Below are 19,126 nucleotides of genomic sequence, written 5' to 3'. Positions count from 1 at the left end.
TTAGTTGTTCAACAGGGGGGGGCAAACAGTCTGTGACCAGGGTGGGGGGGGGGTCCTTGATGATGCTCTTTGCATTCAACAGGCATCTTTTCTGGGCCAGCTCTTGGAGGGTGGACAGAGTGATCCCAATAGTCCGCTCAGACTCAAGTAATCACTCAGACCGTAGCAAAATAGCTGCAAATTCTAATTTTCATTTGTGATAGTAAGAATGTGTTATGTCTAATTTCAAAGTAATTTATTCTTGCTTTAAATGTACAGTAAATGGGAAAGAACAAGAATCCCCAGTCCCAATTTCAATGCACTGTTAAGAAATTGATCCCCTCCTAACGCAGAAGGCGGATCAGGTTCTGTCATCTCTAACTAGACTACTCCAACTCCCTCCTGGCTGGCCTGCAAGCATGGGCCATCAGGCCCCCGCAGCTCATTCAGAATGCAGCAGCTCGACTGGTCTTGAAGCCCCCCCACACACCACACCGCTCCTCTGCTCACTAGTTGCTGCCCCCATCCGCTTCGAGACCCTACCCCTTGCACACAGGGCCGCGAGCGGATCAGGCCCAGCTTACAATTGGGCCGAACCCTACACCCAAGCCTACCCACTCCACTCGGCATCAGCCAACCTGCTGCCCCCTCACGGCGAGGGACAATTAATCACTCAACCAAATCCCGACTGGGGGTCCTGTCCTGGCTCCTAAATGATTAAATGAGCCCCCCATTGACATCAGGACGGCTGATATCCTATCTTCCACTGCTAAATATATATCTCTTTCAACTGTACCTTGGATAAAACAAATGCAGTTTACATTATATATATATAGAAAGTTTACATATTTATATTGTACATAAATAATTTTCTCCCTTGTAATACAAAGGGGAATAGGTATGCACCCCTTTTAGGGATTTAGGGATTGAGGGCAGATTTTAAATTTTAAGGGCCACTTGTTACATGAATTCAGGATACTATGCATCCTGATGAAGTTCTCTTGGCCTTTGGGTTAACCCCCCCCCACACCCCATTACATACCTTTCACCAGACATAGAGATTGGCATGTGGAACCTTCTATAAGATCATCTCTCAATGCAAATCAAACCAGCTATTAAGCTAGCTGAAATAACAACATGCCAATCTCTAGGTATATCGTATATTTTATGTGTATATTTTATGTAAAGTGTAGCTGGAATATACAAATATATATACATATATATACATATATAAAAATATATATATATATATAAAAAACAGCTACACTTTCTATGGCTCTTTGTATTTTGGCTTGCAATGTACGGAGTTTGTACCTTCAAGGTTGAAAGCACTCAATTGGAAGTCCCTTTGGATAAAAGCGTCAGCTAAATTACACATAACATGTAAATGTACTTTTGTTCATCTACTTTTCTTTGACATGCCACTCCTGCCCGGGTTTTGGAGAGGAGCTGCAGAAAGTATCGATACTAGGCCTTGAAGGCATGCAGGAAGAAGGATGTTGAATCCTGCACAAGGTAATCCGGAGTGGAAAATGTCCTTACTCAGCATAAAAATAACCCAATGACATGACTTCAGGGAGAATAAAAGACTATTACAATTTAATAGGATGGGATTCTTTAAATTTGGGGTAAGTTAATTGGACTTTTTAAGGGAGTTAGGAAACTCACTTAGTCAGCCAAAAAATGAGTCCTTTAGATGTCCCCCTAGGAGTTAGGAAGTCTGCAAGTCCATTCCCCTCAATGTTTGTGTCTCTGACTTTAGCGGCTTTGTTTCCACAGTTAATTCTAGCTCACATCAAGGTAAGGGATCCTCCCGGGCCCCTTTTGTCTGCTGGCAGACATTAACTACCTGCCATCCGTTCTCTTGCACTCGTCTCTCTCTTACAGCCAGACTCCAGACTTTCCCTGTCCCAGCGTGTGTGTTATTCAAGTTCTCAGTTCACCTGATGAAATAAAAATGGAATTTTGTTGTTTGAAACCATTAATTAAACAGAGTCAGGCAGCTATTTTAGGTTTTCATCCATTACATCACCAAAAATCCTCAGCCCAATGAGTTTACATGTACAGGGTGATAGATAATAACTATAAGTTACACTGATTCACCCATAAGCCGCTCTCCACAAGCGCCTGACATTGATGAATTACCACGCGCCGGATATGCTGCATCAGCCATGTGGGTACATAATAAACTTTGACTTCATCATCTCTGCTCCCCCCCTCCCTCTGCAGCGCGATGAAGTGACTGGGCCGTGAGTAACGAGCTGCTAAACCTACAATTATGGTCAAAACATGTTTCCAGCGTTGTGTCCTCTCAAGCCTGAACATGAACTAGAGCCAGAAAAAAAGGAAAAATAAGGGCTTGTTTTCTCAGGACAAAGCAGGACGGAGGACAGTTTGCTGTCAGATGCTTGCACCCACAAATGTGCACAAACACAGACCACTTTCCTTGGTCTTTAAGGATAATCAGCCATGCTTTTTTTTTCAGTTTCAGGATGGCATTTTCATTCAGAATTGTCAATGTTTGGGATGGTTTGGTCAATTTTGCATTTGTACTACATTTGCATTTGCAGTACTTTGTACTATCACTTGGACTGACAGAAGCTGGACTTTCAATCATGTTTCCATTATTTTTATAGACATAGTTGTCTACATAATTATGTCTATTTTCATGCATTTATCTGTTACTTTCAGCTGTTTGCTGTCTTTTTTTTTAACCCTTTACCCATTATGTTAGGTAACTTCATCAACCACTTAGACAACCTTTTACTTGTAGCCATCAATTTTAACAATGCAAACACTTTTCATTTGCCAAATATATAAACTGTTAGCTTTCTATTTCAACCACATACTGTTATAATTAAACTATCAACAGTATCTAAGCTATCAACTTCAATTTTTCTCTTTCAGCCGTCTATTTTAAACAATTATTCATTATTTTTATCAACCTGATTTTAACCGTTATTTTTGGTTTGGTCTACAACCCAAATAACACCTACAACGCCTAATAATAACAATAGTACTACTGGGACATGAACACCTGTTTTCTGAGTGAAAGCCTTGTTTCTGGGTGTTGTCCCCTTAACGTCTCCCATTGACTGGTATTGGATTAGATTAGATTAGATGATACTTTATTCATCCCACAGCGGGGAAATTCCTTTGTATATATATACACATACACATACAGTATATACTGTATATCATATCATAGTGGGGGGTCTGGGTGTCCTCCCCCAGGGAAGTTTTGAAACTAAATTTCCTGTATTCAGATACACTTTTATGCACCAATTTATGTTTAAAATAACTTTATTTAACCTATTTGAAGAAGAAAAACACACATGATAATTCAAAATAATACGAAAATAACTTCACAGTCTTATATAGCAACAGTCAATCTGGTGCATAGAGTGATCAGTGCATGAATATATCCAAATTAAAGTGCTTCATGAGAACAGCCTGCTCTGACATACAGCACCCTATATGCCACTAATTGAAAGCCATGACCTTTGTGGTTTCTGGGTCCATCTGAGTTGTGGAAACCAGGTTGAAGGTTATTAAAATGTTCAGTATTAATGCTTTCCTTGCAGGCTTGACTATCTCTTTCTTTGTAAAGGTTTTGATTTAGACCTGCTGGGGATATTGATCCATTTTCTCTAGACAGTAGGTTGATTTTACAAGGACATTGCAGCTTTACCCGACGGGACATGTGCAGCCTCCTTGCACGCTGTAATTATGGATCATCTAATACCAGGTTGGGCTTCCTGATTATGACCTGCTGTTGTAATGATGCTCGCCGTGCGGAAGATCTCGTCATGATCCGAGGCCGACAGTGAAGGCTTCAATATTCATGACACAAGCTGTTGATGGGTTTTTGTGAATCCGCCAGGGCTTTGCTCACAGCTTGTTGATATCAGGCAGAGCAAAGACCTTCTGCTGAAAGGATGAGCTCAAAGTGTGAAGAAGGACATGTCCTTGTGTAGTCCCAGTAAAGTTAATGTTGTTGAAGTAGATCTGATTGAAGTTGCCCAACCAGCAAGTTTGGTTGGCTTTCAAACAGGGTCTTTCATTTCTATCCTTTCCATCTTGTCTAGATGACAGATTATTTAAATTCTGTCCAATTATGAAGGTTCTTATTGATACATCTTTGGTTGCATTATTGTTATACTCTGAATGCTCACACTTCTTCTAATGTCTTTGCTGCTGACTCCAAAGACGTTTCTTCAAAAAGATCTATTTGATGCTACATTTACAGATGTTGTGGCCAAACACTTTGTTGCGTAAAAAGAAAAGGATTTGTGGTGCACGAGCTCCAATAGTTGGGATTCATTAGAAATCTCGAAATGTAGTTTTCTTTATGATTTGGTTGCACCAGTGTTTCAAAGCAATGCATTTAAACTCTTTGGGTTAAATTACCATTTCATTACTCCACAGAGTGATGACAATCAGAGCAATGAACACATTTGGACATTAGGAGACAGCACAGCGGAGGCACAACATGCCCATATAGTTTGTCAAACTTAATGGAATAGAGCTGTTCCATTACTTTTTCATGGCGTGAAAAGTGGTCATTCAGGAAACTAATAGGGATCGAGCTGAAATAAAGTTGTAAAATAAATGCTTATGCAGAGAGGAAACGGAGCCAAATGTCACCTCTGAATGGCATTTATTTCCACATCAGCCTTGCAGCTCTTTATCTTTTCATATATATATATATATATATATATATAGTCCTCCTTCTGCAGAAGATGGAAAGGTCTAGCTCTCCAACATCATTATGAGATGAGTCATAATGGTCAAATCAATTTAGAAAAAAGGCACTTTAGAATTGAATAAATTACATAAATGCATTTCAGTGTGAGACCTTTCCCCCAATTCATAGAAATGTTCTTAAATGTCATTCAACTTTGAACAGGAGGTGGGTTCGGGAAGTATTAATCACGGCCAGAACTCACGGCTGTAAGGCAGCCCAGAGAGCAAGGTGCTTAATCCTGCTCTGTAGTCAATGTTGTGCACAGTGACCAATATGCTCTTATTTATCCATTTGTAGTTTCGTATTGTCAGACTAGTCCACACAGCATTCTGGGATGGAAGAAAAACATGCTTTGGGCTGCCCAGATAGCTCAGTTGGTAGCGCGGCGCCCATATAGGTTTACTCCTGCAGCCTTTTGCTGCATGTCATTCCCTTTGCTTTATTGGCATTTCTTTAAACCAATCACAATTGTCATGGGCGGTGCTAAGCGCCGGACAGAGCAACGATGCCTCTGTAAAATAACCTGTTGTGTACGTTCAAAACAGGTTGACAAGTGCTCTGCTGCATTTGCAAAATATTGAAGACAGGGGAGAGGAAGAGAGGTAGGAAATTCCCACAGAAAACACCATCCTACAATACTTTGACTTTTCTTTCATGTCACCATCATGTCTTCCTCATTTAGAAAGCCTGGAACTGAAGTGAAGGATGGTTAAGCAATGAATGTGCAATGGCACACATGTTGTAAACACGCATTAGCATGTGTGTAATTTAAATTACATTTGAGAATGATTTCATTTCATTTTAAGAGAGACTGCAGGAAAGGAAAATGTCAATGTTTACCAGTAAACACAGCAACTCTGGCATCTAAAGAACAGGGAAACACGGCACCTACTGCACAGTTTACAGCAGCTGTTCACCCTAACACTTCTTAAGCTTGTAACAGTCCCACAAGTCAGAGATGAATAAGGAACTGCATTCAATGTCAATTCAAAGTCGACATCGAATGTCAGATGTCAATCTGACATTCCTTGTCAAACAGTGGAGACAAAGAAGAGAGCGGCTGGATCCCGGCATGGACCTTTGCTTCACACACATGCTGGCACACACAGCCTAAAGACTTCAATAAGAAAAGATGTATACACTGCTTAACAATTCCTTTTCAAGCTTTTAAGATTTATTTTTTGTGTAACCAAGATAGGTTCCCAGTGGGATTATACCTCTTTCTGCTCGTTAATTTGTCCAAGGAATTATTAGGTATTGGGTGCCGTTGGGTGTGAGGCTTCCCCCCTGAGGAGCTACATGGACGACGTGACAAGCATCCTTCAAACGGCTCCTTGCACCACCAGGCTCCTCAGGCGTTTCAAAGAACTTCTCACATGTGCAAGGATGAAGGTCAGGGTGGAAAAAGGCTGGTTGATATGTAGAGGCATAGCACAAGTCAGGAGATCTTTGTTGCAGGAGGGGCGCCCATTCCACTGCTGGACGAGAAACCAGTGCAAAGACTGGGGAGGCAGTACACTACAGACTTCTCAGCCAGGCAGATGGGAAAGCTGACTAAATATCTACTTGCTGATGGTCTGGCAAAGATTGATAAGAGTCAACTGCCCAGGAAGCACAAGGTGTGGTGCTACCAGCACATCCCGTACCAATGTATATAATATGTGGCCCCTAAAAGTCTGAAAAATTGTTTCATCAGAAGCCAGCAGAATAGATATCCTTGCCAACAGCTACATTTGTAAGTGTCTAGGCTTACCGTAATGTTTTTCAGACACAGGTCTCTTCAGCCGAAGCATGCTGGACCTCCCCATCAAATCCATCAGCCTAGGGTATAAGCAGGAAACGGCTCGCCTTGTACTGGAACTGAAGAACTCAGCAGACCCGCTCATAAAGAGTGCAGATGTCCCCTAGACCAGGAGCGCTTCCACTTGAAGGCCATATCCTAGGGCACGCAAGGAGGGTCTGGGCAGACATCTGGAGGACGCCTCAATCCAGGTTCAGCTTCCTGTTGAGGGCGACCTATGACACCCTTCCATGCCCTGGGAATCTGACACTGGGGTATGGTGTTGAAGTGGGCTGTCATCCATGCGGAAGCATCAAGGCAAGCCTCCAACACACTTTGTTAGAACGCAGAGTGGCCAGGGTGCTTCAGGTGGCGCCATGATCAAATCCTGACAAAACTGGACAAGATCCTCGAGGGCTGTAGGGTGGCAGCAAACCATTCACCGGCAACAGAAGAGCATGCCCGGGCCTGGCGGTGCACACCATCCTCCAGTTCAGAAGAAAAGCAGCATGCTTGCTCCTGGCAACGAGTGGCAGATGTTGGCAGTCCCTGAAGTGGGTCCTCTACATCAAACTAACCATCCCCTGGTCGGAGAATATGGCTGGAAAGCAACAGTTCACCCTGTGGAGATCGGCTGTCGGGGCTTCACGGGCAAAGCAGTGGTCCAGCTGCTACACGGGGTGGGCGTTACAGGCTCAAAGCTGAGGAAAGCAACGACGGCGCTGGAAGAGGAAGCGGAGGGAGCTAATGGCTTTGGTTGAGGAGAAAGACATGGGGTGGGAATCATCACGCCAGTGAAGGCAGCTGCAGAGGGTGGCAGGGAGATGTCCCCAGTATGCCACCGGCCAACCGCCTGGAGATGTACTGGTCTTGGGGGCGAAACATCTGTGAAGGGCGGCGTCCAGCTGATGACCCTGCAGCTGACCTATTGGCACCGGCAAAAAAGCCAAAGCAGGAAATACCACCTCACATGAATGAAATGTAGGAATGAGCAACACACCTTGAGACCAACACCTTGAGACAAGTGTTACATGGCTAATCTAACCTGGGCTTGTTTAATTGGATTGGTCTCCTCTGCCTGGGTGTTGCATTTAATGTGAGAAAGAGACTAAGCTGGCCTGGATGAGTGTACCGAAAAGAGGCTGTGTTAAACTAACTCACCCAGCCTCTGTTTCAGTTGGTGTTTGAAGATGGCAGCTGGAATCGGTCTCTTCTTAACGAAGATTAGTTACAAAAGCCATTTATTTGCATTAACCCTGCTAACACGTTAGGCAAAGGATTAATGATGTATTGTATGATCGTGAATGCAAATGCAGGTATGTATCATGCATGATCTGTAGGCATTGCAGGTAAAAAGTCTGTGGAACACATTGCCTTAAATGCAATCTCAATTTCGTTACTTTTCCAGTGGCTTCCATAGTTTTGGCCACCCCTGACATCTAAACTAGCGGCTGCCGGAGCCACAGGTGATGTGAGTTGGCCTACCTGCCGCCTTATTGGCTCTGTGCTGCACCCCTCCATCACCCACCAGCCCTTTCTCTGTGGTTGGGCGCAGACTAGCGTCGACACTCTGTCGACAGTATCTACGTATGTACTGTGTCTGTATCTGTCTCGATACTCAGAAGCACGCCTCTTTTCCCAAACTCTTCTCCCAGTCTTTCCTACACATCCGCTTCATAAACTCCCCAGCTGCTTACAAGCAGGAGAACCACACCCACCTATTAACCAGCAGCACAGGAAACAGCAAATAGGCAGATTGCAACGTTACACTTTTAACATCGTCCACTCAGATCGCCCAAGATGCATTTTAAGACCAAGTGTAACAAGGGTCAATGAATTGACTGTTGTTTCATGTGTTGAACGTACCCTGGAGATCTAAGTGGACGGGAGTTTGATTTTATTGATTTAAGTTTTGGAAATCTTAGTCACATGGTGGGACAGGTTTTTTTCCCTCCGAGCCTATCACGTCATATTTGTTTCGATGCCCTTAATCGTCAGCATGGCTCCACTGTCACACACAATCAGCACCCAGCCACAGAGAGGCGTGTGGGGTGGATCATGGGATGGCGCTGCCTGCTGCATGGGTTACTCCTGTCACCAGCTGCAGGAGACATCTCGTTAATGGGGTGGACTGTGGGTGTCAGAGGACGTCTGTCTTGTCACACAGCAATATTCAGGTTTGCTTGTGGCTACACCGCCTCCCACCCTCGCCACCACCTACACCCACCTTCCCTCCCCATCTGTCTCCGTCTCTGCTCATTGTTACTCTATGACATTGAAAGATGGTCAGAGCTGCACAGAATACAATGCGGGGATTTGGCATCTCTGACAGCTTTGAAAAGCAAAACCAATTTAAAATTCATCTTGTTGAATAATCATATTTACATATCTATTCTGTTAATCAAACAGCAAATAACTAGTTTCCATCTTGAAAGAATGTTCCTATCTGCAAAGTTGAAGATTTGATTCATTTTCATTTGACATGACAATTTCAATCATTTGAAAATGAGAAATGCTTTTGAACCACTGCAGACATTAAAGGTGTTGCTAAAGGATTAAAAGTATAAATGTATAATGATTAAAAGTATAATGCTAAAAGTATTTTCAAACAGAACAAGACTACCTCGCCCCTCCCTCCTCCTCATCCTGTCCCCTCCCCCTCCCTTCTGTTCTTCTGCCGATAACCCCAACCCCCAAATCCTTCTTGTCGGTTATTGGCTGGAACGCTGGAAAACTGTTTGTGTATGCTTCGTAGTGCAGGTACATCCTGGGCTGGACCGCGTTTTTTTACAGTGTGTTCTGGGGACAGGCAGCTAGCAGATAGTGAGGAGACGTTTTGTTACAGTGTGTTCAGGGGACAGGCAGATAGCAGATGGTGAAGAAATATTTTTGACAGTGTGTTCTGGGGACAGGCAGCTAGCAGACAGTGAGGAGATGTTTGTGTGTGTTAAACCTGTAAAACCTGTAGTAACCCTGTTCTGCACGCTTTTCTATTCATGGCTGTGAAAAGATGAGAAAGGTGCCCCATGGCTTATGCCCGGGGCCACTGCCTTTTTTATGAGGACTGTAAATTAAAGTGGCACAGCTATGTAATTTTTGACTAAGTCACAAAGTATTGTTTTTTATTGGAGAATTGTGAGTATGAATTCTTCTGGTAGCTTGCCTGCTGCTGTTTTTGGTGAGAATACAAGGAATAAAATACAACCTAACTCTATCACTAAGGGTGATGTAAGGGTGATATAACTCCTCTCATTATCGAGGCTGGCATGCCAGCTGTTGTGTGAAATCATGATTAGCAAACTATATCACATCCAACATGATTATCTAATGAACTTTCATCTATCTAATCAAATCATAATGGTGTTTATATTATCAAGGGTGTGCGGTTAACACATAAAATGTAAAAGGGAACTCTCCTGATACCAAAACGGCTTGAAAACTGGTGAAATAGATCTAGTGGATATTATATTTAAAAAACAAAGATCATTTTCTACTCCCTTATTTGTCAAATTGCTTGCTAGCAGGATCATATGCCGTATGTTTTCAAAGACAGGGATGGGAATAGGAAAGTAAAATGATATCATGGGGTTAGATATGATTGCAATATGTATGAACCATGGTATTGCTGATCTCCCTGATACAGATGCTGGATCTAAAGGTAATACAGGAGCTGCCTGTATAAAAAAAAGCTATGAGTAAACAATCCTGGGCTGAGCCTCGTGTCCCACCGACAGAGAAGGACAAAAGATACAATTGGCTCATCATAAAGCTGTCAAGCGACCCACTGATCCACATCGGTGGACACAGACACCATTAATAAAACCAGCATTGTGTAAAGGAAATACAGTTGCCAGGGACCGGCTTTTCTTTTCGCCTTGAGACGGTGGCAATAATGTTTTCTCTGGAAACAAGTCGGATTGTGTCTTTCAACAGAAGGCTTTCTTTGAATAGATGAGAAGAAGCATGTACTTGCCGGTTTGCATTGTCTTTTGTCTTGCCGCTCCTTCAAATCTGTGTATTTGGGCATATAACATCATGTTCGGCTCCATCTGCTAAAGGAACGCAATCTTTTGAGAAATCTTGGATTTCAGTCAAGTCATACAAATGAAAAAGAGCTTTGTCAGTTGGATTAAATGATCACAGCGGTTCTCAGTGCAACCTCACCCGTTCTGCAAAAAACTAACATGCAGTGACATCCTGTTTAGCTTCATATAGATAAAGAAAAAAAAATGTAGATTTACATTTTACACATAATTTTACATAATCCCCCCAATTAGGTTTTTCCCAATGATGCCCCAATGGCTGTCTTTCATGTGTTTTGACAAACACCTATTTTAAGACTCATTACCCGACAAATTGATGTGTTAATATGGATATTTTTTGCTCTATAGGAACCTTAGACAAGCTTTGTTCCTTTGCAAAGCTCCAGTGGGGTTCTCAAAATCCCTGTTACATAAACAGAGCACACAGAGCCATGACGAGATCTGCCAGAACAATATATAATCCATACAAGTCTTTGATGCTTTCTTAAACGAAGCTGGAAAAAAATCAACTGCAGTACAGGGCAATAGACAAAAATACCCTGGGTATTAGTGAGCGCTGTATTTCTGGAGGACAAAAATTAGCTGAGGTGTGGGATTTTGATTAATATTCTCAGTCACTAATGGTGAGGACCAGAGAGCTACTGGCTGATAGAAGCAGACACCCTGTGAGAGGACACATGGAGAAACATTCAGTCATTATGATGGACTTCCCTTTTCATCACACTTATGTTTCTACACGATAAAAGAATTAAAGAAGACATTTCGGGGTAATTGACTCATTCGCTTTCTTGCAGTTAGGTAAAGAGTTTGATGCCATTCTCATGTTTTCACACTAAATATGAAGCTAGATGTTTTTTGATCATGCACAACAACAACGCTCACTTTTTCTGCCTGAACTCCAAACCCCCCCACCCTTAAAAATCTTAAACCGACAATTTGTGGTTTTACAAGGAGTTTCATACAAAACCACTTATTGGTCCAGCCCTTCTGGAGTTTTGCCAATGTGTTGCCAAGCAACCAGTGCAGACGCCAAGATCTTATACTGCATTTTTTTTCTTAAACTTTTTAATTATTTATAAAGTATTTTTTCTACTCTTTTTTTCGGTTTTTAGGCTATGCTAAGCTAAGCTAATCATCTATGGCTTCATAATTAGAGTACACGAGAGTGTATTTCCAAAAATGTCAAACCTTGTGTTGTCTTCCCGTTGACCATTTTTTTTTCTGGGTCAAACTTTTGTTGGAATATTTTTGTCATCCGATGTTTTTGTGCTTTTCCCGCTGTTTTTGTCAGTTATTTTTCCGGCGCTTTTAACGTTTATTTTCTTTGCCGACGTTTTTTAAGCTTTCCCTGTCATTTTTTCCCTGTCGTTTTTAAAGTTTTTACTTTTTTTATTTTAAATGCCATAACATTAAATACAACACCCATATTCAGTAAGAGTAGTGATCTGAAGAATGTTTTTTTTTTTACATTTTGGTTGAAAGAAACCAAATTTTCTGATAAAGAAACATTTGAAAATGGGTCAAATTTGACCCAATAGTGTCAGACCCTAAAATAAGGTCTAAAGTTAAGCTTACCACTGATAGCATTATAATGGAAGTTGCCACTCAATGTTGACATCCATCGTTAACACATTTTATTACATTTGTGTCCCTTATTTATTTCTGGAACCTATTTAAAACTAAATCAGTAACTATGTAAACTTCTTTCAAAAGTGGGCCTAGCGCTGCCTTGACTTAAAGTTACTCGGGTCTTCTGAACATGGCCTCGAGCGTTCATCTCACCCGTCGGACTTGATTTATCATGTTTCATTACGCGGCTTTGAGCTAGTGCTCATATCTATCTTGTTAACTTACACTAAGGGTGAGTGATCGCCATGCCTGTGGACCTTGTGGAAGGACTTCCAGTAAAACCATTTTAAAGAGTTTGAAGGATTGCGTGGCTGGGAACATATGCATCATGCAGGGCCTGTACAGTACGGTGTTCTTCAGGACGCAGACCTAAAACCAGGATGTAATGTTCAGATAAAAGGAATGATGCTCTCATCCCCAAGTGTACGACAAAGTGGAAGTCAATAATGGTTATGATACGATATGCTTCTTTAACTGATGGAAGCAATAACTCTGGATGCTGGCTCCTGTAATGGCTGGCTGAAGTCGGAGTAATCAGTCTCTTTTATTCACTTATTAATGAAACCGCAGCCACCTCCACCTCCATCTCCACCTCCCTTGGCTGCCCTACTTATTGGACTCCAACAGCTGCTGCATGCCTGCATCACTCTGCCAATCAAAGGTGTAAAAGGTTGGGACAACTTTTGATCGGAGCCCTGTTATTTCTCTTCCCCTTGTTTCACCTTTGAGATGCACTCGCATGAAATCTTCCAAAAATCAACATAAACACATTCATGTTTCACTGTGTGATAAATAGATACGTTGAGTGTTTGATTCTCCATGTACAGACCACAGGGAGTCAAACAGCATTAAATATGTATTTAAAGAGTCACCACTACTGGGAAAAGAAGCAACATTTAGCTGGAAAAACATTAGCGATCAATTCATCAAAGCTAAAAAAACCACTTCATGTAAAGTGTGTTCCTCACAGCGTTAGTCATATTGATTTAGAGATAAACACCAGTCATGTTAATGATTAGAGTGGATGAATGGAATGTTTCGCGGTACGCCAGTGTTGTAACATGGATGTGTTTCCTACTGTTGCCAGGCAACCTGCTTTCGGTAACTTCCAGTGTCTTCTTCTCTACTACTTCTAGCTCAGTCACGGAATATTTTGTCCGTCTCTGGTGTTTCGGAGAGTACTGAAACGAACAACGCGTTGAGCATAAACGTCTCCGTGTGTGCTCGTAGGGCGTGTGTCGAGCGTGATTTAGTTATATCAGAGTGGAAATTAGGTGTAGGACTCACCAGAGGCCCCACGACATAATATTATCACAATACTTAAGTCACGCTACGATATTATCACGATACTTATGTTACGCTACGATATTATCATCACGACACTTATGTTACGCTACGATATTATCACCATGCTTATGTTACGCTACGATATTATAATCACAATGCTTATGTTACGCTACGATATATCACCATGCTTATGTTACGCTACGATATTATCATCACGACACTTATGTTACGCTACGATATTATCATGATGCTTATGTTACGCTACGATATTATCATCACAATGCTTATGTTACGCTACGATATTATCATCATGCTTATGTTACGCCACAATATTATGTAAAATGTAAATGTGCTGTATTTAAATAGCGCTCTTCTAGTCTTAACAACTACTCAAAGCACTTTTTTTTTATTACATCATACAGGACCATAAACGCATCACCACACCATACAACCAACAGTAGCTGACACTTCTGTTAAAGAAATATTTAGTGGTACAAGATAACGTAAGTGGCTAACAGAACCTGCTGGTTCCATTATGTTTCCTGTGCCAAAGAAAGACATTTATCACAACCGGCACTCACCTTTAAGTTTGTGTCTTCAGACTGACTCAGTGTGTGTCCTAAGCAGAATGACTTGATGAGACTCTGCAGCTACAACAGAGATCTGACCTCAAGTGCCAATCTAACCAAAGCGTTCCGTTGGCTTCATGGTTCATCAATCCCACTCACACTGTGGAGATATCACTAGTGCAAAAGCACCTGACGCAGGGTGGAGGTCAGCTTTAGTGGGGGACAGTGAACACATGGGCCTGCTTTTACAGCGTAAGGGCCAGGCAAGTCTAACCAGCTGATGAAAACTACCTTTTTTTTGGCATTTTAGGCCTTATTTGATAGTAGATATTAGACATAAAAGGGGAGCGAGAGGGGGGATGATGTGCAAGAAAGGGCTGCAGGTCAGAATTGGACCTACAGCTGCTGCAAGGAGGACTGAGCCTCTGTACATGGGGCCGCATGCTCTACCAGGTGAGCTACCCAGGTGCCAAATTACATGTTTTATGTCAAATAAACACATTTTTGTGTCTTAAAGTCCCCTTTCCCTGGAAAAAGCCCAGTCTGCTCTGATTTTGAGACTTCTGCACCATCATCGCAGACAGGGAATTACTGTCACAGCAGTGTTGCAACACTTTCATTGGGACTCTGATGAAAGAAATGTGTGTGTGTATGTGTGGGGGGGGGGGGACTGGTCTGGAATATCAGAAAAGCTGAAGTTTGTTTGTTTGTGGTCTTGTGCGTTTGAGTGCTTTTTTATGTGTGTGACATGTAAGTTATGGTTCTACTAGTAGATAATTGTTCTGTATCATGATATGTTATGTAATGTTTTTGTCTGTATGTTTAATTTATTGGGCAATAAAGACAGATTTTTGTTTGTTTTTCTGAACATCAATGACATTCAAAACGGTGATAATTGCAAACAGACCAAGACAGTACTACACAGATAAATCCCTCTGCCTCTGCACCACCTAAGTCAACATAAAATAACTATAAAATATATAAATGCATATGAAACAGTTGTCAAAAGCCACGCAATCGACATGGACACACTTGCAGACGCCGTCTTGGAAGTGTGTGATCAATACTGTATGGTGATGTCACCAAGTGGTGTCCCATTTCATAGGGGGGTGTTTTCACTCCTAGCCCTTAATACTTGGTTTCAGGGCTAGGGCTGGGGGTAAGGGTAAGGGTAGGGGTAAGGGTAAGATGGAGCAATGGGATTCAGCCTTAGTATAGTTGTGACATCACAACCGCACAGTTTTTGTTTAAAAGGCCTTTTCTGAGTACGGGCTTTGCACGTCTCTGCGGATTGAGCCTTTTAATACGCTAAACTAACCGAGGAAAGTAAATTGTAGAATTGTTTGCATTGTGCTCAGCCACAGAGTACTAAGCTGCCTACACTTGTGTTTGTTCACCTCTAAAAATCCAATAACGTAACATATTTTGGGTTTGTAAGGTTGTAAATCAGTTTTGTAAATGGCTTCACTTCCAGTACGTTGCTGGTTGTCTACGTTTAATTACTTTTGTAGATCATAAACGAAACACAGCTGCACATTGGCATTAATTTACATTTAAATGTGGACTCAAACTTCTTCTGATCACTGTGGCTCTGCAAATGTGACAAAAATACATCCTGGAGGAAAACCCTTGCCTTCATTACGGGCTAAAAAGCTCTTTGTTTATTGCTGTTTACTTTGGCTTTTAAGGCAGCAGATTATCAGGCGTTCTGGGAAAGAAGCGCACGGAGCACCATAAACCGAGCTGGCAGAGGCGTGCTTTTAATAGACTTTATGGCTGTGATTTACCTCGCTGTTTCATGTAACATCACACCTGAAGACCAATAACTCTGACCGAATCCCAAGATGATGAAATTGGTTGTATTTGGTTTAGGTTGTACCTAATTTTGAAAAAGATTTTTTGAGAATTTTTGAGAAAGAAATGCCACGCTTTCACCCTGCAGAAATGATTCTGTCTTTTCCCTCCTGCGTCTGATATTATAGTGCTGTTTGTACACTCCAATAATGAGGCTGCTTTTCTTTGCAAGTTGCAAAAAAAACAAGCGGCAAGATGGAACGAGGCCTAATGGTTCTGGTGTGGTTTTTGTGACAGAGCCCATTAACTGAGTAATAGGTGCTAGTGGTAGTCTCATGGTGCCATACTCATTACGATCCTAATGTATAAAACCGACCTAAGAAGAGGCAGCAAAAGGCTAATGGACTCTATCTGATGTACAATGTAATGATCATGTTCAGGAACACTGGATTTATTTCATGCTCGATATCCCCAAAAAGAATAACACTAAATTCAGCTGTGTTACTTTTTTTTTTTTACAAACATTTTTATTTGAAGAAAGTATCTTTTCTTTCCGGGTCAAGTAGGAAATAGACTTTACAAATACTTTAAATTGTTTGATTGAAACCAACGTTAAAAGCACCAGGAACACACAAACCAAACAAAACGGCGTGACTGTCACTAAACAGGAAAATCTTGATGTGTAGTCGAGGAAGATAAAGAGTCCAACAGACAGCTGCAGACAGAATTACAACTGGAGAAAGGATCTCTGACTGTTTACACCTCTTGAACGAGACGAGAACAGACTCAGTGCTGTAGATTGGATTATACATAGATGCCACACATTGAATGCAAGCAACCCTTGGTGCAACATTATATGCTTCGTTAGTTGCACTAGGCCCCTTTGACAGTGAGATGGAAGCATATGAACACAGAAATCTTGTAGTGGGTGAAGTTGTGCACACGGCGTGGTTACATCTACCAACCAGGCCCCAAAGAGAGAGAAGAGAGGAGCTTTGAGGTTATCGCCCTTTGGATTAACAAATCTCTTTGTCATTTGGAAGAAATAATATAATTCGGGCTAATTTCATGTATTTTTATACTGTATATGCCAAAGGGACACATTTTCTCACTTACCTCTAGTGTTCTCTAATGTGGCCTGCAGATGTTTTTTCTCAGATTTCTGCCGCCACCCCAAATACAATGGAGATGAATGGATTTTTGTTTCTGGTCGATCAACCATCAGACAAAGATATTCAAGAATTCAATAGTCCCATCTCTCTCCAGAGTTACAGTAGCTATTACTCGGCGTAATTCTTGGAAGTTGCTGTTGAACGTATTCACCGGAACTACTTTCTACTTAAGAATTAGTTCCTATAACAGCTGACTAATAGTGACAATAGAACTCTGGAGGCAGATGTTGAACTTGAATCTTTTCAATCATTTAAAGTATAATGCTGTGAGAACCACAAATGGAACTGTGAGAATGGCCTAGGAGTTCATGTGGTATAAATAAATTAACCGCAGAGGGCCCTGTCAAAAAGAATAGCTTGAACCGGACTGAAGTTTCTTCAACATCATCTAAGATGGCGCTGTGTTGGCAAGCAGCGAGAGCACATTCCTGCTTGATTACATATGAAATATGAATACTGCATTTCCATTTACCTCGTAATAACTGCTACAAAACAAAGACTTATTTCACTGTGATTACTTTCCAGAGGAAACTCCATTCAACTCCTTACATTTTTTTATAAACAGGGATGTTTTTGGTCTAAACCTCCCTCTATCATTTCTGGAATTGGTACATTCTAACTCCTAGAAATTGTGTTTTCTTTACAACTAATTTGTAAAAGCAAACATGGTATATAATGCAGACAGATTTCATTTTTTTTATCCATTAACAAAATGACCAAATGGCTGTATTTATATAGATCCAATCTTGCAGTGTAACATCTGCTTGTTGTGACTGCCACGTTAAAGTTAAGGTTAGAGAAAGATCGTGGTTCGGTCTTAATTTGACGCTGGCAACACAAGACAGTGTGTTCATTAACACTGAACCTGAACCACAACATTTCCCGAAGTGTGGACACGTTGTCTCCGACGCATTCATTAATTTAATTTTTTCTACCATAACGAGCCCCTGGTTACTCTGTAGCGTTGTACTGGAGTGGAGGCAGAAGCCGAAGAGCTGCAGACCATAAAAACATGGGCAGGGAAAAAATCTGCATTTCCATAACACTGAAGGTAAGTGAAAAAAAGATGCTGGCCACTTACCCAACATGCTCCAGTGTACACATAGTGAGCAACGGCTTTGTGAGAGTGTCTGTCCTTCTGAACTGGACAGCTAGAGACGGGTTGACCAAGGGAAAGGTGAGACATAAAACACATGAAAATGGACATAGCTTGGGAGTTAGACTCTGTTCACGGTTCACAAAGCTTACCTTACCATCATGTTATCAAATGTACAAACACCACGCATAGGAAGAAATGACTCAGTAAAAACACATTCAGACGTCTAGATCCGCTGGTTGCATTGATGACCCTACCAACCTGTCGAGGAGGCCAAAAGAAAAGTAAAACTGGAAGTCCAGAGTCAAATATTTAGCTGCACGCCCTTGGCAAACCTATTCCAAACTCTTTGGCATGTAAGACCAGGAAAATCAAAGCTTTATAATTTCATTTATCTTTTTCTCATCAATAGAAAAATTGAAATAGAAAAAAAGGAAAAGAAAAAAGTATCAAATGTCAGGTCTCCTACGGTTTATCTTACAATAAAATGTTAACATGAAATGGTTTTGTTGACAAAAAGGTCATATATCAATGCTACAAAAAAAAAAAAATCTAAGCCTTTTTATTTACACAGCAACACGTTATTTCTGTACAGGACATTCATTTTTATTACAGCACACATTCATTGCTCATACATCCTAAGAACACACAGATTCCAAAGCAGAAAAATAGGATTTTTAGGTACCACTTCCGAGGCGGCGGGGCTGATTTTTCGTTGTCCTTTCCCTGTGACTGAGTCCCTTCGTTTCCCACGTCACATAAAGTCATTGAGCTCCAACTCCAAGGCAGCGGCCATCTCGTCCGCCTCTGAGCTGCTTCCTCCTTCTTCCTCGTTGGAGTCTTTAGAGGACTCGTCGGCAGATTCCTCCGCCTCCTCCTTAGCGGCATCGTGCTTACGTTTGTGGCCTCTACAGAAATAACAAAAGATGATTTGGAAAGAGAGCTGAAGCTAACCGCTGCGGCCTAAAACAGGATTTATATCACATGTCTGATATAATATAACTGATGTCAAAATACTGAAGGACTTGAG

At 41.6% G+C, this 19,126-nt stretch overlaps 1 protein-coding gene across 2 annotated transcripts in view; it reads right to left on the bottom strand.

The window, feature by feature from the left end:
* Window positions 1–18,805: 18,805 nt before the first annotated feature.
* ctdp1 (CTD (carboxy-terminal domain, RNA polymerase II, polypeptide A) phosphatase, subunit 1) overlaps window positions 18,806–19,126 on the bottom strand; it is a 68,110-nt gene continuing 67,789 nt past the window's right edge. For both annotated transcript variants that reach the window (XM_034892226.1, XM_034892228.1), the window contains exon 13: window positions 18,806–19,004. In XM_034892226.1, coding sequence (XP_034748117.1) covers window positions 18,851–19,004 — 154 coding nt within the window. In that variant the 3' untranslated portion in view covers window positions 18,806–18,850. The remainder of the gene's footprint in view (window positions 19,005–19,126) is intronic.

This window comes from Etheostoma cragini, chromosome 14, assembly GCF_013103735.1.
Source record: "Etheostoma cragini isolate CJK2018 chromosome 14, CSU_Ecrag_1.0, whole genome shotgun sequence".
NCBI lineage: Eukaryota > Metazoa > Chordata > Actinopteri > Perciformes > Percidae > Etheostoma > Etheostoma cragini.
Note: the sequence above shows the minus strand (reverse complement) of the source record. Positions and strands in the feature narration are given on the sequence as shown.